General features: G+C 45.9%; 2 protein-coding genes across 3 annotated transcripts in view; both read right to left on the bottom strand.

Annotated features, from left to right (window-relative positions):
- Nucleotides 1–700: 700 nt before the first annotated feature.
- On the bottom strand, nt 701–4,199 carry thumpd2 (THUMP domain containing 2). The gene is made up of 10 exons (XM_062519668.1): nt 4,060–4,199; nt 3,560–3,692; nt 3,116–3,420; nt 2,684–2,761; nt 2,480–2,532; nt 2,206–2,293; nt 2,037–2,108; nt 1,806–1,920; nt 1,531–1,651; nt 701–1,379 (listed from the first exon to the last, which is right to left on the bottom strand). Exons 1-10 carry the CDS (start codon nt 4,171–4,173, stop codon nt 1,070–1,072), a joined length of 1,389 nt encoding a protein of 462 aa, XP_062375652.1. The 5' UTR covers nt 4,174–4,199; the 3' UTR covers nt 701–1,069.
- Nucleotides 4,200–6,321: 2,122 nt separating this feature from the next.
- The window catches only part of rin2a (Ras and Rab interactor 2a), a 41,150-nt gene continuing 27,034 nt past the window's right edge, over nt 6,322–20,437 (bottom strand). For both annotated transcript variants that reach the window (XM_062519458.1, XM_062519459.1), the window contains exons 8-12: nt 18,099–19,523; nt 10,409–10,717; nt 9,658–9,789; nt 9,078–9,241; nt 6,322–8,696 (exon numbers count right to left, since the gene is read on the bottom strand). In XM_062519458.1, coding sequence (XP_062375442.1) covers nt 8,376–8,696; nt 9,078–9,241; nt 9,658–9,789; nt 10,409–10,717; nt 18,099–19,523 — 2,351 coding nt within the window. In that variant the 3' untranslated portion in view covers nt 6,322–8,375. The remainder of the gene's footprint in view (nt 8,697–9,077; nt 9,242–9,657; nt 9,790–10,408; nt 10,718–18,098; nt 19,524–20,437) is intronic.

Here is a 20,437-nt window from a genome sequence, read left to right as displayed (position 1 = left end):
CACAAACGGTCCATTTGAATATTCTCTGAATGCATTTTCAAATGAAATCTGAAAATAACGTAATGGTTAGTTAGGCTACATATTTTCGCAACATGAGCAGCACAAAGTCGCAGAACTGATGTAGGGAATGTTTAAGAACACACACAGTAGGCTAAGCATGTAGTGACTTATCAGTTATCACAGTCTACAACAGAATAAGACCACAAGGAATGTATGAAACGTGTTGATGTAAATACATAGGCTACACTATGTGGTATTTGTGTAAAACACTGAATGTAAACCATCACACCATGCATATGAATGGTAGGCGAGCATGACACAGGTGCAATTGTAGGTGTGGACTACAGGTGTCTGTTATTCTTACAGTACTGTGAGTCAACGATGGTAATGCATGGGAGGTTCCACCTGACCTGGCAGTGTCAGTAGACACTTCAAATATTTCCCTAAGCATTTAGCTCAGAGTTGATGTGTGAGTGAATACCAGAGACATCTTTCAGTAAAACTGTCTGGAAGCAAGAGCAAAGAAATTCCCCCCTAAGGCATTCAGCACAGAGCAGGCTGTTGCTGTAAACATACATGTAGGTCTTCTTTTTTATGTCCTGCACAGCCACACCAGAGGCCTCTACATTCCACAAAAGGGAACTGAGTGCACTGTCTCAATCTAGTGGTTGAGTAAAAGATCAAGGAAAAGACAAAGAAAAAAAGTGGGATACTTTATTTAGTTTTGAGAAATATGACGCATACTGTAGGTTGTCATGACTCATGACACATATTCTTGTCACAGTATTTGAGTGTTTTATATACCCATTTTGTGTGCGTACATTATTTCATTATCTTGTTTTCTTTAAGTGTGGGGACAAAACAGGTCAAATGTGAGAGTGTGTGTGTGTGTGTGTGTGTTGTTTTGAGCTTCTAACATTCAGGCCCACACCCCTTCCACCACAACACCAACTACCGCCACCTAGTGGTTAAAAAAAAACAATAGCATCTCTATTAAAGATCAGTACAGGTACTACACGTTATAAACTTCATGGATCATTGTCCATACAGGTGATATGGGTGGGGGTCATCAGTGTCCATGGGTCTTGGTGTAAGTGTGTATTACTGCATCTGTGTTGCCAAGGCTGACTTTGTGAATGCTGTGTGTATGTAGGGAGCAGAAAGGCCGCAGTGTTAAACCGTCTGAGAGCTGAGCATTTTCGCCGTGGGTGTGTGTCACGCCGGCGTTCGTCTCAGAACTGAGGAGGGTGTCTGAGGCAGGGGAGGGCGCCGCGGTGGTGGCTGGACATGGGAGCGCGTCCTTAACAATTTTCTTCTTTAGTAGAGTAGAGAGCTGGAGACTCAAGAGGAGCACAAGAGACCCGCCAACACAGAGAACTCTAAGAGAGAGAGAGAGAGAGATTAATTGGCCTTGTGCTAGGGGTGCAAGTCATACCAATATATGCAGAATGCAACTCTCAAATGAAGCGAGGCAGATTCAAACAGGTACCAGTAATGGGTTAGTAGAGACAGCAAACAGAAATCTCTCACCTCTCCATCTCTTTGACTATGTCTGGGAGAGCGGTAGCCATGCTGGAGCCACAGCTGAACTTCCTACCAAAAGGGACATCGCAGATGACCACGTCCACAGAGCCAGACGGCAGAGGGATTCCTGAGGAGAGACGCACACTTTAAAGATGATCAAACATTTCCACCGAATGAAATGTAATGGATCCAGCAGAAAAACACAACCACACTCACATACCAGTACTCACAAACACACACACTCACACACACACACACACACACACACACAAAACACACACCCATAGCTGATGCTTGCAGTAGCTGGACTCTACCCGTCAGCTGGGCATATTCCACATTCTCTGCAGCCTTCTGTAGCTGACCCACATCACTGTCCAGTCCAAAGAAACATGCATTCTACAAAGCAAAAACATTGACACACAGCATCATCCATGATGAACAAATTCAACAGAATCTTTGTATCCATGTGCATGTGTATTGTGTATGTATGTGATTGTGTTTATATGCTGTACCGGACATTCCTGAGCCGCCTCCAGCAAAATGGTGCCCACTCCACACATCGGGTCAATGATGACAGCACCTTCCTTAAGAGCACAGAGAGCAAAAAAGCGCCTTCAGTTCCATCAAACACAATGGCTTTCTGTACATGTTCTGTCTCAGAGGAAATAGTGGAGGCAATACCTTTGTGTTTGAGACGGAGGTCATAGCCCACGCCACAGTCGATCTGAGACCAGTGTGCTTAATGTAGCTGCGTTTGGCTAAGGGATGGCTATAAGAAGACACACACACACACACACACACACACACACACACACACACACACACACACACACACACACACACACACACACACACACACACACACACACACACACAGTTAGCGTACAATGGCAAATATGTCCATGCAAATGAAATGAGTAAGCTAAATTCACATACAGTAGACCTTGTTCCATACCTTGATAGCAATATCCCAACCACACAGTGGTCATCACTTAAATACACATTCACCTAAGTGAAAAGATAAGACAAACGACCTCAGTCAAACCACAAAAGCCTCCTCACATACTGTATGACAAATGACCTCAGTCAAACCACACATACAGTACTTCCCCAGAGAGAATGCTAAGGGCCAGTTTAGCTCAGGGAATGCAAGGCCTACCTCCAAGTCAGGCTCTTTCAGGTGTGCTCGCCAGTTCAGTTGTTTGGTTATGGCGCTCCCTATGAGCCGACTCAAGTCCTTATCACCACAAAACACACACAACCAAAGATATGAGCAGAACAAATCAGCAGGTTTGTTCTAACGCAAGCCAATCTACAATAATCTGTTGGGATTTTAAAGAAGATGAACTATTATCAACACATCAAAACACATTCACATACACACACTCTCTCTCTCTCTCAGACTCTGACACACACACACACACACACACACACACACACACACACACACACACACACACACACACACACACACACACACACACACACACACACACACACACACACACACACACACTGCATAAGATCCATTGAATGTGAAAGCCCTGCACCCGCTATAATATATCACATATCCAGAGTCACACAGACATACCTGTGGGCTGAAGCGCTTTGCCACAACTCCACTGGAGCGGCAGCTCACTCGGAAAGTTGTCCTTGGCTGCTCAGAGTCTGTCTGAGGCTCACTCACACCACTCTGGGTGTCCCTTGGGTGACTTGGCTGGGTCTCTGTGTGCTTGTCCTCTTCCTCTTCCTCATCCTGACCCTCTTCTCTCTTTCTCTTCCGGGTTGTCTTAGCGCCTGTAAGCCTGGCTCTGAGGCGGCTCCAGGTGCCAAGAGCTCCCTTCCAGACCTCAGAATCTCCCACAACGCTCTGCTGCACCACACTGGCGGCCTTTGCTGTTGGAGACGAGAATCACACATTTAAGAAAATGACAGACTTTAATAATTACTGTCATTCGGTCTCTAATGTACACGTTTAAAAATAGACTGCAAATCAGCACTTTGGCAACATCATAGCTGTGATAGAGTGACACACCCTGATTGACTGGAGCTCGGATGGGTGGAGATCGGTGTAGCAACAGGAAGAGCCTCTCTGCAGATTTCAGATGGATGATGCTCTCCATGGCTGCACCAGTAGTGAAGAACACTCTGCCAGAGATGAACTCCACCTGACAGTAAACATATGTGCATGTATTTAGACTACTGTATGCTCAATTCATTATCCAAGATCTAGTTGGGATATCATGGGTGATTAATTTATGCTTTTAGAGTAGCCTAAACCAAGGTTCATGGTAGGCTACCATAGTTTGCAATGCCTGGTCCTGATGTAAACATATGCAGCAGGCGAATAAAGGTTGGCAACAACAACTTGAGGAAACTACCTAATTGAATAGACTGCTGAAAATGCTAAAATGCTAAAAGTATGATGTAAGAACAGAACATTGGGCTGAAGAACTAATCAGGCTGACTGTAGCCTACTGACTTAATAGGCTACCAGAAAAAAGCCCATGCAAGTTCTTTGACTAGCCTACTCACATCAACGGCCAGCAGTTTGCGCTTTACTTCATCAACAAGAAATGGTTCCAGACCGCTGCCGGTGGTGCAGAAGTACCTGACACATTGATAACTCTCTGCACTCACAGTATCCATGTAAGAGAATTCGCAGAAAACCTTGTTTTCAAACGTGAAAATGCTACCCGGAAGAGTATGATTTTCGTCAAAATAAAAGCCAGAACAAAGATACAGAATTATAGGCTTCAGGTTCGGTCTATGGACTTAGGCAAAGGCCAATACGCACTGTATACAAAATATACATGTACGCAATTACTTATTTACCACATCAAAAATAACTTTATAGTGGATTACAAATACTTTTATGGCAAAACATACATGTAGAGTCAGACGGGAATCTTGTTTAGACTATGGCCAGAAGATGGCACCATAGTGAACAGAACTGATAGAAAACAGCTTTACAATTTCGCATCCTATGTCTAACTCTCTTCTCTTTTCCCAAATCAAGTCAAATCAAGTCAAGTTTATTTGTATAGCGAATTTCATGCACAGAGGTCATTCAATGTGCTTTGAACAAAAGCAAACAGTAGGCCTACTAAGAAAGAAAAGCATCTAAGGGCAATTAGTCAAAGAATAGGCTAGTTTAAAATGAGAAAAAAAGAAAACATAAAACACATGGTGAAATCAAATTAAACAAGATTAAATAACATAAAATTAGACAACATAAAATACATAAAGTAGGATCATTTTCAATGCATATTCAGAATTTGTAACAGTTAGCAGAAAGCATCTGAAAACAGTTTTGGAGTAGGCCTAATGTTGTCAGTTATTTTTTTCGTCTGTTTTTGTGAGATCCCTAGCTGCTGAATTTTGAATCACCTGAAGCTGTTGGATAGTCATTTTAGGAAGGCCTGTGAAAAGTCCACTGCAGGAGGCCCAATCAACCCTGTTGGAGATGGATGAGTTTTTCCTAAAAGATGTTTTGACATCAGCCCTCTAGTTGGGCAATGTTTTTGAGGTGGTAAAAGGCTGATTTAGTTATCACGTTCATGTGGCTGCTGAAAGATAACTGTTGATTAATACACCAAAATGTTTGACAGTATCATTTGCTTTCAACCTGTTTGTGCCAAGGAGATTGGCAACCCCAAGTCTTTCCTCTTTTTTACCAAATATAATTACTTCAGTTTTTTGTTCAGACACAGAGATTCAAGGGGACCATAGTCTTTTGGCGACAGAGCTAAGTGAATGTATGTTATCTGCATAGATATAAGATCAAATTGTTTTGGATGGACAACAATTTTGTCCAAGTGGAAGCATATAGAGGCTGAATAATAGTGGCTCCAAGATCGACCAATGGGGAACACCACAGATTAAGGACGTTGGTGTTGAGTTGGTGATGGCAACTAAGCTCCTTTCTTGTAGATATGATTTGAGACATTTGATAACTATGCATGTAAATCCAACCCAGTGTTCTAGTCTATGAAATTGGTAGGCAGAGTGTTTAAGCCGTGGAAGAGATGAGGTGTTTTGTTGTCTTTGAAGCTGAACTCTGACATAAAGTTAAGTTTCCCTCTACTGTATAGCTGAAAATTCCAGATGTTGAATTAGTAATTGAGCAGATATGTAGATCACTCTCTCTCATGCACAGAAACACTCAAAAACAAACACATACACACACACACACACACACACACACACACACACACACACACACACACACACACACACACACACACACACACGCATATCTGCCTTCAGTGGGCTGACAAGGTGATTACCTGACCAAAGTTTCCTTTGAAATTACAAGCACTTTACAACACAAACAGGAACTGATCAGTTTTTTTCTAAACCACATGGCCTACTCTGTGCCAGCCTCTTCCACCTCCACATGTCATGGCAACACATTCAGTTCTGAAGAACCATATTACAGAAAATCTTGCTTAGTGCATTTGCCTGAAATGTGATAGCTGTTTTGTAAATGAGCCACAAAACAGGTGACAGTGATCACGGCCTAGGGAGACGGTCATGATGCCTTAAGACAGGATCTTACTCAATCGGTACTCCCGATGAATGAGTCACTCATCCAACATAAACCAGAAATCAGACCAACACAGAGGCCATAATTTCCCATGAAACGCTTCACGTAAGGGCTACGATTCTGTGATAACGATTCGCTTGAAACTACTTCATGTGGATAGTCCTGACGATTAAGTTTCAAGATGGCATTTAAGATGACGAGTTTAAGTTGGGAGAAGGTGACAAATAAAGGAGACAAGCAGACAAAGATACATGTAACCAACATTTATTGTGCAAAAGTGTATTAAAGTATAACTGACATAACCGTGTGGAGCTTTGAAGTTCCGTCTGTTGATTCGGAAAGACTGCATAAGGACTACACTGGGGCAGGATAAAGAACATAAATCTGTGAAAAAATCCCTGCACAGATTACATATAAATATACTTAGCATTATTAAAATATCTAGTAAAATTACAGTTACATTTCAAACGGACTGCATTTTTTTTTTAAAGGAACATTTCCACATTTTGTATTCTTGACAAATTGAACAAACCGTAACCTTAGTGTTTGTCGTTTTACTAAAACTTATTAGTAGGTCTCCATGGCCACTTGCCTTAACTCCAAAACATTCCTCTTTCACTTCTGTTTCCTGTCAGTGCAGCCACCAAATGCCCTGGGTTTTTATTAATAGTGATGCTGACACAAACATTTATGATCTTACCCCTGACAGAATTCATCATGTTCATTGTTGTGGACATTGAATATTTGAGTAACACTCTGCCCCTGAGTGTTGTTTAATATACCCCTTGCTTAAAAGCTGCGTCTCCATATCCCAATTTGAATGTTCCCGATAAAATGATATACAATACAACTGCATCACCTGCTGCATTGCTAGTATATCCCTACAAGTAGCCTATTTTTTGCATTGACTCTCACTCTCAATTCACATCCCATTAACTTGCCTTTAGCTACATACAAAAGCCTTCAACAGTTATCCCAACAAAGTAAAACAAATGTCCAAGTTAGGACCCCTCACACACACACTTTCCATTCACAATCCATTTAACATAACAGGTTGAGAATCATTCACAAACCCTCAGCTGTGAAATTTTCAGTAGTATCATCATGTTCTAATATTTTTGTCATCTCATTCATATCAATGCCAACATGTCAGGGGAAGTTCATAAGGATGTTGTTGTTAAGGAGGATTGTATACCACTCTAAATAGTTCATATAAAAACATATAAAGACAATAATCAAATATCACTGGCAACAATGCCTGCTTCTTGCTCATAATCTACATTTCAGATCAACAGAAACACATGCAATAGTATTACAATAATTCATATATAAAAACATAGATGCAGTTTACCAGCAACTGCAGAATTACAGACAATATCCCAATATAATTAATACACACTTTCCACTAAATACACACAATAACTAATTCTATAAATTTTTGTTACAGACATTTGTTTCTTTACCAAAAAAACGGTCCTTGCGGACATGGTCTTAAAAGATCGTTTGACAGTACAAGAAGACAGATTACAGTTTGCAACTTCTTCCAGTATAAACCTTACTAGTACTCTTAGCCCTGCTGCAGCCCTGTGCAGACCAAGACCAAGTCTTGGCAATAGGACAGAGGAATGCATCTGACCTCAAAGGCACAACACACTGAAGGTACACACTGAACGTACAAGGCACACAGATGTCAAGGCATGGCCTGCAAACATCTACAAATCCCAGGGAATCCTTTCCCCTGAAGCGACCTAATTTTCCCATCCCCACTAACGCCTCTTACAGACCCGGTAAGGATTCATGACATGTTTTGAATGAGTATCAGCCGATGGTCTAACAGTCATGGTCTGGAGTCATAATGGACCACACGTGTGCTACACGCCAGGTTCACGCTCTGGTATGACACGTGCCGCGATGCTCACACGTGCCAGGATCGCGTGCCAACTCCAGACACTTTAAAATAGTGACGGCCGAGAGGGGGGGGGGGGGAAACAGCAACAGCTACATCTGTCAGACATCCTTCCTTCCTTCTTTTTCTCCAAATGCCATTTTCCGTTCTGGGGCAGTGATACTCGCTTGACAACTCATTCGCCACTGCAGAAATAGAGAAGTGCTGCAGAAGAAGAAACAGTTCAGTTCCATAGCAAGTCCAGACCATGCAGGCCAGGCACCCGTTCTGGGACACGAGAGGGGAAAATACCGGTGCCAACCGGTCGGCTCTGTCGATTAAGGCTGAGGGTGGGGGGGGTGGAGGTGGAGGCTGTGGTAAGAAGCCAGTTCTTGGGGGAATGCTGGTTCGCTCGGCTCAGTTGGGCTCGCAGTTCCCGTTGAGCTGGTCGTCTGTGGGCTCGTTGAGGTCGGCCGCGCGGCGGTAGACGAAGTAGAAGGGCTGCACCTGGGGTCGGCTGTGCACCTCCGCCTTGATCTTCTGCGGGTGTGTGTCCGGCGCCAGCTGCTGCGTGGTCTCCTCCGTCAGCAGGAAGAGCGCGTGGTTCTCCGGGTCGGACACCTTGAACTTCTCGGCGCAGATCTGGCACACTTCCTCGGTGGTGGCGTACGGATGTACCATCAGGGTCTTGGCGGTGCAGCCGGAGTCTACCTCCTGCAGTGCCACCCTCAGGTAGTTCTGAGCCAGTACACACAAACACAAGACAGTCCATTAAAACCTCTGTGGCTGCAACCAGCTATGCTGCCTTAATTATTTTCTTAACCACTCTTCCCACCTGTGTTTAACACATCAAGAAAGGCTTAGGGGCTACTTGGCACTAACTGGGACAGTTATGTCACATATTTTACAATTAGCAAAGACATTTTATAGTTTAGTAGCGCAATAAAAGAGTAGGTCACAAGGGTCATATGTAATTACAATTCGTAACATTCCACCACAACAGCACCCATTCAATCATAAAAGCCTCAGCTCCTGCTTTGCTTAATGACCTCGTTGACGCACACACACTCTAGGTGAACGTCAACGAGTTCACCGTGAAACTTCATCGCGTCGGCTCACCTGGAAGTCGTCCACGGAGGGCGTGGTGCGCTGGGCGGTGCGGCGGCGGTGCCACTGGTGCAGGGTGTTGCGCGTCTCCGAGCTCAGGATGCGCGCCGCCTGCTCCTCCTGGAAGTTGCGGATGAGGGACATGGCGCCGTACGCGCTGGTCAGGTAGTAGCCACCTGAGGGGGAGGCACGAGGCAAGAGGAGGGGTCAGGGGTCAAGGTCGGCTGAAGCACGCTGGTGTGACGTCATGTGATGACGTCTGGTCTTGCTGCACTACAACTTTATCTGTATTTATTTGGCTGAGGCTTTTAAATCAAAGTGACTTATAAATGTCAAGTTATTGCAGGGCCAGTCTCCCTGGAGCCACTCGAGGGTAAGTGCCTTGCTCAAGGGCACGTTGGTGGCAGTTGGGAGTCAAACTCACATTTCAGGCTACAGCACACAAACCTACTTGTTTGTCTGAAACTTGTCAATTGCACAATGTTAGGATGGGGGAAGTAAGAATACACAGCAATCAACTAGGACTGGATTGCAAAGAGCCAAGAACCGAATTGACCGACAAAGCCTGTAATTGTGATTGTTTATTGTTTACCTTCTCCTTGCAGCAGGGAGGGGTCCAGCAGCTCCATCATGTACTGGATCTCCGTGTCCAGCTGAGGCATGTCACACTGGGCCAGAACATAGGTCAGCATGGGCAGGAAGTCATCAGCCCCATACATCCTCCCTGAAACGCAAGACAGCAGCAGGGTTAATGAGAGAGGCTGGGAGAGAGAGAGAGAGAGTGAGTAAGGGAGTCAAGTACTTGTGTGTGTTTAAGAGTGTATGCTTTTCTTTAGGGTCAAATACTGGAAGAACTGACGCCTTCACATTCACCAAAGTCAGGTTAAAGAGGCACTTATACAATGTGTGTTTACTTGTGTGTGTGAGCATGTGTGTGTGTGTGTGTGTGTGTGTGTGCGCGCGTGTGTTGGCCATTAGTCAACCAGCCCCAAGGCAACACTCTCCTTGGCGTTTAACAGCACTTTGAAACAGCATGCTGTTGCCTGAGCATGTGTGATCATGCTATCTTCTCAGTGCCCATAACTACCACTGCATAGCCAGTTTATAAGCATGGAATGTGCCATTAAGAAATGAAAGGCAACTCAGCCCCTACTATTCCACCCCTCTAGCACAGACCAGCACATCACACACACACACACAGAAAACTAACATAAACAAAATAGAAAAAAAAATCTAACGCTTAAGCATACCTCTTTGGTTTCTCTGTCTGTTTTGGATGCAATACTTATGCAATACTTATATTCGCATTCTATTTTCTTTATTATTTAAAATTTGCCACATACCTGAGTGGTCCTCCATGATGGTGTAGATGAGCTTGCACACGCGCAGCAGCAGTGCCACCTTCTTCTCGGGCGAGTACATCTTGTGCATGGTGTGGAACTTGTGGCGGATCTTCTCGATGGCCACGGGGTCGGGCGGCAGCGCGCCGTCCACGCCCATCTCCTGCGGCTGCCGCGCCTTGGCCAGCGCCAGGTTCTCCTTCAGCTGCTGCCAGGCGCCGCTCTTCACCTGGAAGTCGTGCAGCGCCGCCTCCACCGTGGCCTTCAGGGGCTTCAGCACGCACTTGTGCATGGCCTTCTCCAGCACCTGGTCTACAAGGGGACAGGGAGGACACAGGGCACTATGAGATACAGGAACTGATGCTCTGATGTTGAATGGACAACAGCTGACAAACGAGTACAGAAAGAGTCAACCATTCCAACAACAAACCTGTCCATTTTCTCATCTTCCACATGCCTGACTGCATTTAATGCTGCATTGAAGTGACTAACTAGTAGGCTATTTTTGCACACACTGTTCATCTAACTTCAGTTCCTGTCCGTATGTGTATTAGGACCTGGATCTTGACTGATTTTGGATAAGAATGACACAAGACCAAAAGATAGAGCATAATATCAATGATATGTACAGTGCCTATAGAAAGTCATCATACCCTTTTGAAATAGTTACTTTTTTTGTCTTACAGCCTGAAATCAAAACCCATTTAAAAAAAAATCTTTTCCAGTTTTATTAACAAATTTAGCTGTACAACATCAAAATAATGAAAAAAAAGTCAACAGTTCTGAAAATTAATAAAAAAAATTAAAACTAGAATAACAGGGTTGGAAAAGTCATCATTCCCCTGACTTAATACTTTGTAAAGCTTCCTTTTGCTTTCATTACAGCCATCAATCTGTTTGGATATGTCTCTATTATAGCTTTGCACACCTAGATAGGGGAATATTTGCCCAATTTTCCGTGCAGAAATGTTCAAATTTAGTCAAATTCTGTAGGGAATGGCGATGGACTGCTCTCTTCAAGTCAATCCACAGATTTTCTATAGGATTTAAGTCAGGGCTCTGACTTTGCCACTCAAGGATATTCACCATCCTATCCTTAGGCCACGGCTTTGTTCTTTTGGCAGTATATGTTTAGGATTATTGTCGTGTTGGAAGGCGAATGACCTCCCCATCCTCAGCTGTCTAGCAGAGGGACGCAGGTTTTCCTTAAGAATGTGGGTGTACTTGGCAGCATCCACTTTCCCTTCTATCCTGACCAATTGCCCAGTTCCCGCTGAAAAGAAACATCCCCACAACATAATGTTGCCCCCACCATGCTTCACACTAGGTATGGTGTGTTTTGGGTGGTGTACTGTGTTGGTTTTCGCCAAACATTGCGCTTGGAGTTCAGTGCAAAAACACATCTGGAATATTCTGCTACCATGTGGAAAAAGCTTTTATGGTCAGATGAGACTAAGATCGAACTTTTTGGAGACTAAGATTGAAGTTTTTGGACTGAGCACCAGGCGCTAACCAAACACAGTATACACACCCAAACACACCCAAAACACACCATACCTACTGTGAAGCATGGTGGGGGCAACATTATGTTTTGGGGATGTTTCTCTTCAGCGGGGACTGGGCAATTGGTCAGGATAGAAGGGAAAATGGATGCTGCCAAGTACACCCAAATTCTTGAGGAAAACCTGCGTCCCTCTCCTAGACAGCTGAGGATGGGGAGGTCATTCGCCTTCCAACACGACAATAATCCTAAACATACTGCCAAAAGAACAAAGCAGTGGCCTAAGGATAGGATGGTGAATATCCTTGAGTGGCAAAGTCAGAGCCCTGACTTAAATCCTATAGAAAATCTGTGGATTGACTTGAAGAGAGCAGTCCATCGCCATTCCCTACAGAATTTGACTAAATTTGAACATTTCTGCACGGAAAATTGGGCAAATATTCCCCTATCTAGGTGTGCAAAGCTAAAATAGAGACATATCCAAACAGATTGATGGCTGTAATGAAAGCAAAAGGAAGCTTTACAAAGTATTAAGTCAGGGGTATGATGACTTTTCCAACCCTGTTATTCTAGTTTTTAATTTTTTATTAATTTTCAGAACTGCTGACTTTTTTTTCATTATTTTGATGTTGTACAGCTAAATTTGTTAATAAAACTGGAAAAGATTTTTTTAAAAATGGGTTTTGATTTCAGGCTGTAAGACAAAAAAAGTAACTTTTTCAAAAGGGTATGATGACTTTCTATAGGCACTGTATGTCAGTATGAGTCAGTGCTGCTTGCTTTTGATTCTCTAAAGAATGCCTAGGGCCATAACCGATTCACCTATTTTTTTTTTCTTTACCACCAGCTTGGCTTTTCACCTGCATTCTAATACACTTACCGGAAATGAGTTAAGCATGAACTGGTTTGTGACACAGATTTTTTATCTTCCTCAGAAGCAGGTAAGAGACCAAATTTTTCAAATGGAGTTAAGCAAGTTTCAATTCTGCATTGTCATTCTGAATAATCTGTGACTAACTTCGCCGTCACCTTCACAGCGACAAAGTCACTTGTCCACTCAATGGAGTCAAAGATGGCGACCTATTTCCCCACACTTGGTCACGAGAAGAGCTTTGCATGATGATTCATTACACCTGATTCTTTTTTGATGTCAATATTGTATGCTTTACTTTTGCTGAAGACATACTGAGTGATACTATTGTTTGAAGTAGTTGGAATGAAATGAAATGCTGACAATTAACTCCAAGGAGGCCTAAGGTCTTTTAGAGAACAACAAATACAAGGCTGCCTTTGTGGTTGGGCTCATTTCTTGGGCACATGCTTGATAAAATGGTCCCACTTCTATACAGATAACGCCACTGAACAAATAAAAGTATGTGATGTGAACTCAATGAGGTGCAATACGGTGCATATCTAGAGTGCTGAAATGGCCACATTTCCACAGCAGCAGGCAATAGCAGCATGACCACTAAAGAATGATGTGTGGGTATGATATAGCTAAGACCATTACACAAAGCACTCAAACACACACGCACACACACACACACACACACTCAAATACATACAAATACACATATGCAGACATTCCTGTAATGAGCTCCACTTAAAAATGGTAGAAAGTGGACTTTCCACAGACTTGTCTGCTGAATTGCAGCATAAGCGTTCTATAATGAAAAAAAAAACCCTGCTATGACTTGATATACAGTCATGTGAGCCACAGCGCTGAGTTGGCCACCTCCGAGCCCCAAGTGCCAGCTCTTGGTTCTCCCAGAGCTGACTGCAAGTTAAAATGAGCTAAGTCAGCATCTCTCCGCACTCACCATAGCGGTGCCTGGAGAGGGGAAGCAGAAATATACTGCTCACTGCCTGACATCAGAGCTCTGAAAAAACCATACATGTCAGCTCATATGTAGCATGTCATCTCTCTCTCTCTCTCTCTCTCTTCTCTCTCTCTCTCTCTCTCTCTCTCTCTCTATCTCTCTCTCTCTTGCTCACTCTCTCTGCCTCTTTCCTGAACTCGCTGTAACCTGACTGACATCACTCACTGACACAAGTCAGCAGAGATAGTTGACCTCATTGTTACCCATTGACAGAGGCTATAGGTTTATTTCAGGGCATGAATGCGAGGTTGGGTTTAGAGACTGTTCACAATATTCAAGCCATCACCTCCCACTGCCCCTCCTCAACGTGGAATGTCTGGTAACACTTTGATTAGCTGAACATTTCTCCTCAGACCAAGCGTGTAATCTGTAGCATTGTTCAGGTCAACAATGAATGGCAGTCATGTTTTAAATTGTATTCTTATGGTGTTGTTGTGTTATTGTCACGATCGTGATGCTACATGCTGGCTGCAAAACACACAACGTCTTCCAGAAAAACTCATCTATGAAAATGTGGCAAGTTCAGGCAAGTCTGAGTGTAACAACCTTTCACTGCAAACGTGAATACATTGTTTCAATAGACATACCACCACAATGTTCGCTCTAATTCTTACATGGACTAGATCAAAATTACATGTACTGTAGTTATGTGACACATGCATTCATCTGACATGTTTAAAAGAGTGCTGTGCAGACTTTTACTGTGGAACTGTGGATATTTATGAGAGCATAGCTAAAACAGTTTGTTAAAAAAACTTAAAATCAACCACAATATTCCAAAGCACCATCAGCACAGTGGCTTCATCTTCCTTGTGGACCTGAGTGGTTTAATAATTGTGTGCGTGTGTGTGTGTGTGTGTGTGTGTGTGTGTGTGTGTGTGTGTGTGTGTGTGTGTGTGTGTGTGTGTGTGTAAGGGGGTTTTCCTGTGTTTTAGAGGTCAACACAAAAACTCAGCTCACAGTAATTACTTTCTGCCAGAATATTGGGAATATCATCAGACCGAGAGAGCGAGGGAGGAAAAGGGAGAGAGCGAGCGGGAAAGTGAGCAATAAGGAAATCAGGAAGGGAGTATGCATCAGGCAAACTGAAATTCAGCAACTCTGCCAAAATAATGGTAATGTCATCAGAAAGAAAGAAAGAAAGAAAAACAGAGAGAAAGAAAGAAGCTTGGGTCCAAAACAGAGGAAAATGAGTCTGACAAGTGAGGTGCAATAAAAAGGAGGGAGGAGGAACAGATTTGTGCATCCATGTGTTTTCCATAATTGTCGCCTCTGCTGTGGCCTGAGCCTTTTCAAATAGGATCCTTCGACAAGGGGAAAAACATTCAGGCGTTTCTCTTCCGCTTAACTCTCACTTTAAGACTTGCGCACCAAGCCCACGCAGGCCACAAACCGGCTCTCTGTTCCTTATCACAGACTGTATCAACTACCTGCGTGGAACTGGGCCCTCCTTCACTCTACCTCATCAGCGTCTGTGGGGGGAATCCCTTGCACTGGGCCTCACACTACTACACAGCACAGCAGTACATAATCATTAACCCACCAACTGGGCCTGTATGGTGACAGCAGGAAGACGGATGTCCTTGCGGATCCCCCTGCGACTGGACAGAGGCATGGGACAGGAGAGAGGAAAATAGGAAGAGGATGTTGGGGGGGGGCAGCCTATCAGTTAAGGTCTAGTGAACCTGTCTGTCAACAATCTGGGGCCTCTTCACGTCCCATGAGTTACAGTCACCCAGAACTGCTGCCTGGAACCCCAACGGCAGGAAACTATGGATCAAAAGGACAACCCCCCACCCCCACTCCACACACACACCTCAACAAGGTTGAAGTAGTGTCCCATACACACTTGTTAATTGTGGTAAACCATTATCCAACAAATCACAGCCACACACACACACACACACACACACACACACACACACACACACACACAAGCGCACACACATTATTTGGACATGTTATGGTATTTCCCCTATGGAAATACTACAGACTCACTTCTCCAAACAGATGAGATGAATGACATATGTGCAGTGCATTCAATCTCAGCCACTTCCTCTTACACAGTAAAAGAAACAATAGGAATATTACTCTTGTTGTCTGTCACCCCGGCCAAACACACACACAGACACACACACACACACACACACACACAACCACCATTCACACATTTAACTCTAAGAGTACAGAGTGTCATGTCCTGTGTGCCATATGTGGTAAAGACTTCCTATCTCTTCCGGCTAAAATAGTCTTGTGCAGGAAGATAGGCACTGTCTGACCTGTGAATGCCATCTGGAGCCTCCTCTGATACGGCCTATCTGCTGTCGACCTTCAAGTCCTCAAACATCTTTTCTTAGACCACACATCCTATTTCGGCTGGATTATCAAGGTTCTTCTGCTACCCTGTGACAAACATAAACCATCAATCCCCCCTTCAGCCCCCTCTGTTTTGCTCCGTTCTAAGAAGAACGTGCTCCTCGGCTACATAGAAGCATGCGCGTGGGCCGATCAACAACTCTTACAAAATCTCCTCACGAGGCCGGGGCCCGTCGGGACGCGAATCAAAACATGGAGAGGCAGGCCCGGGCCAAGCGGAGCACAAGACCCCCATTCTCTGCCCCGCCTCGCCCCCATACACACACACATTCACAGCCGCCCACGCAAACACAGGAACTGCATCAACAGGTCCCTTAGACATGCTAAACACTCCGCCGTGGGCCCGCGCCACCGAGGGAGGGCGGCCACACGAGCGGGGGCCCGTGATTGGTGGAGAATGAGAGAGCTCATTGAGAAGTGGAGCTTGGCCCACTTGGCCGGCGGCCATGAGAGAGTCACATCTGGAAAGAGGGGCCACACTGAACGGTACTTTAGAGCGAGAGAGAAAGAGAGAGAGGGGGGGAGAGAGAGAGAGAGGGGGGAGGAGAGAGAGAGAGAGAGAGAGAGAGAGAGAGAGGGAGGGAGGAAGAGAGAGAGGGAGAGAGGGAGGGAGAGAGAGAGAGAGTGGGATGTTTTTACATCCCTCTCCAAGAATGCTACTGCGACATTGAGCTCATCTCAGCACTCTTGAAAACACTTACAGAAAAACAGTGTGCAAATGGAAACCGCAGTGGAACAAAGAGGCAGAACTGAGCCCAGCTCGCCTCTATTTCCACTCCAATAGCAGAATATATAGCGTGGGAGATGAAAGTGCAACTCCTATTCAAAACTATACTGTTATTCCCAAAGTCTTTGTCTGCCCGACATGAATATAACATATGGCGGGTCCTTGTATGTTAATAAATGGTGATGTTCCCATTCTAGCTGGACTGGTGGTGGTGGTCATTAGTCTTGGTAGTGTATGGCTGTTTTGTGTTGTAGTGTTTACTGAGTAGGATGAGCCATCCTCCACACAGACGCTCATGATACTGGCCTACATTTTTCAGCTCTGCACTGTCAGCCGGTGTGTTATGTTTGCACAGTCAGGCTGAAGTAGCGCTGAAACTGGCAGACAAAGCACACTGCAAACACACACACACACACACTGAAATGGCACACGTGAAATCCGACCCCTAGGGACCGCTCCCTTCTCCTGTTAATAAATTCCAAGCCTTCTGTAGCTCCTGTCCTCCTCAATGAAAGTTCCTTTTTCACACTAAGCAGCCTGGCTCATTATTACTTTTTTCTCTTTTTGTGATTATTTTGAACTGAGACCTAATTATAGCTACATCAATAGCACTGACAAGCTATCAGCTTATCCTATCCACAGTGCCATTTCCCCTCCATTGTCTATTCATTCACTATATCTAAATGCAGGCCTTATCTTGGGTCTTCAAAGCTCTTTCTGATGCTCCAACCTATTTTAAAGCAGGTTGTATCTCTTGGCGTCCTGCAAACAAGTCCCTTTAGTTTGTACCCAAACACACCATGCCATGCATACAATGCTGCTATGATACTTTGGTCTTGTGTGCAACCCCCCGTCCCGTTTTGCCATCAATGGAAGGCAGAGTTACCGTAAATTATGAAGGTCATATTCCACTGATGTTTTCACACCACATTGTGAAATGATTCATTGATCTTATCTGTTACCAGGAAACCACACCTCCCCCACGAACTGATCTGAACTCATCACGTGTGATAAAATGCAGATAACATCAAAGGAGTGATGTATCAAAGGTTATGTATTCCTATTATCATATCAACAAACAATGTCAACAACTACAGTTCTTCCACAGTATGTCTGTATGTCTGTCTATTTCTATTTTCTACCAACAATAATAAAAGGAACTTTTCAAGGAAAAAAAAAAACAGGAAGTGCTGGAGGCTGGACTCTTACCGATCTGGTCCTCGGGCACGAGGGACTCGATGGGCGGGTCGAGCTCGGAGCTCTGGAGCAGGTAGGACTTCATCTGGGTCATGAACTGGCGCAGCGTCTGCAGGAGCTCGGTGCCCGACGTGTGGCCCAGGCCGCCGTTCTCCAGCAGGAAGCTGACGTGGTCCTGCACCAGGCAGCCGAAGTAGGTGCCCTTGTCGTGCGCCTGCTCCACCACGCGCCGCACCGCCCGCCGCTCGGGGGTCATGAGCGAGCTGAAGACGCCGCTGACCTTGCGCAGGTGGCCGCGGAGGGCGCGCGGCAGGACGAAGGTGCCGGCGCTCGGACGCTTCTTGGCCTTGAAGGGCGGCCGCAGCTCCTGGTCGCTCTCGGGCCCCGGGCCGTAGTCGCCGTCCAGCTCCTCGTCGTCGTCGTCCTCCTCTTCCTCCATGCTGCTGTCGCCGGCCAGGCCGCCGCGGCCGCCGCCGGCCTTGGAGGAGCCGGCCACGGTCAGCGGGAAGCCGTTGGAGAAGTCCAGCGAGTCGGACGAGGAGGTGGAGAAGCTGATGTCGCTCAGGCGCTCGCTGTTGCCGCGGGTCCGGCTAACGCCGCCGTCTTGCAACCTCTGACCTCTGACCCCCGTGCCCTGGCCGGGCTCTAGAGGGCTGGGGTTGGGACTGGGGCTGGCCGTGTCCACGCTGGAAGCGTTGCGCTGGGACAGCTTGGCCAGGCTCAGCGACACGGCCTGCTCGATGGTCTGGTCGTCCAGCGCCAGGTGGCAGCGGTGGCCGTCCACGTCGGGCCCCGCCGGCGGCTTCTTGCCCCGCGACGACGACGACGAGGAGGAGGAGGGCACGGGGATGGGCGCGCTGATGCGCTTGGGCGGCGAGGAGGCCGAGGACGAGGAGAAGGACAGCGAGGAGGAGAAGGACGAGCCCAGGCGGCCCAGCAGGCTGGTCTTCTCCTTCTGCGGAGGGGTGATCCAGGAGGCCGTCTCCGGCATGCTCCTCTGCCTGGGGGGCGCCGGCCGGCGGGGAACGGAGCGCGAGCGGGGAGGGGGCGGACGGGGCGGCGGGGGCGTGCGGGAGACGCTCTTGGCGCGGCTCAGAGCGGCGCCGTTGTGCCCGCTAGACGTGCCGTTCCGGAGGGGGGCGCCGCTGTCGGTCAGCTGGGGGTCAGAAGCGGTGGTCGGCAGAGCTGTGGCCACGGCGGGGCACTCTGGGATGGGGGTGTCGGCTTGGTGCTGGAACAGGGGGTTGATGAAGCACAGCGCCCCTTTGGACTGGCTGCGCTCCAGGTGGGGCGGGGTGCGGGCGTGGGGGCCGGGGACAGTGCCGTCTGTGGGGGTTGAGCTCTGTCCCTCCTGTTGGACGGTGGTTTCCTCAAGAGCTGACGGCGACTGAGACAATGGTTCCTTCCTCTTATTACACAGGTCTGAGTCCCAGAAGCCTGAGAGAGAGAGAGAGAGAGAGAGAGAGAGAGAGAGAGAGAGAGAGAGAGATTGGGGATAGAGGGGGAGAGAGAGGAAGAAAGAAATGAGAGAGAGATATCCAAATTCAAAACACAGACATACAAAAAATACACCTGTTGTCTCTCATGCCAAGTCATTATTATTACGGTCCTCCTTTCTGTTTATTATTGAAGTAAGTCCTGACGGTTTGTGTTTATATATCAGTCCATGTTTGCAGTGTTTATAAAGAACGGCAAAACTCAAAAGATAATTGATGTCTTGACCTCGGGAGGAAGAAGCAAACAAATCAGCTCAACAAAACAACTTGATTGCCAGCAGACAGAGGGAAACAGGACTGTAAACACGAGCGTCCTTTATTAACGTCAGACACACACACACATCAGAGCACTCCCATGGAAAGCCAAAAGGAAACCACACTAAAACACTAGGCAAAGAGCTGGGAGGCAGCCAACAGGACCAATGTGTAATGACAAAGTGCACTACAGAACGCCCAAACAAAAAAAGAGAGAATAAAACCTTGTAGCAATAGCGACAGCAGTAGATATTTCACCGTTCAACTGTGCTAGAAACACATTCAATGCTACAACAGTGCATTAACCACAGATAGCGTAATACAAATCTTGATGATAGAAATCTAAATCACCGACAACAAACCTTTCAATCTGATAGGTATCAGACCATGGAAATGGACACAGACCTATCAGATAAGGTGAAGGATTTTAGGCTTGCTTACCCACAGAAAACTGCTAATCCTGTTGGAAATACTGACTGCTCGGTGAACAGGCACTAACTTTTTGTCAGGTTGCGGCAGGAGGTCTTGACTTTAGTGCTCTGTCGTTGTGTGCCGTGGCTCAAATGGTGCCGATCGTAAAAGACACAGTGACACACAGCA

This window comes from Sardina pilchardus, chromosome 18 (assembly GCF_963854185.1).
Source record: "Sardina pilchardus chromosome 18, fSarPil1.1, whole genome shotgun sequence".
Classification (NCBI taxonomy): domain Eukaryota; kingdom Metazoa; phylum Chordata; class Actinopteri; order Clupeiformes; family Clupeidae; genus Sardina; species Sardina pilchardus.
The sequence above is the reverse complement of the archived record's forward strand: the minus strand, read 5'-3'. Positions and strand labels throughout refer to the sequence as shown.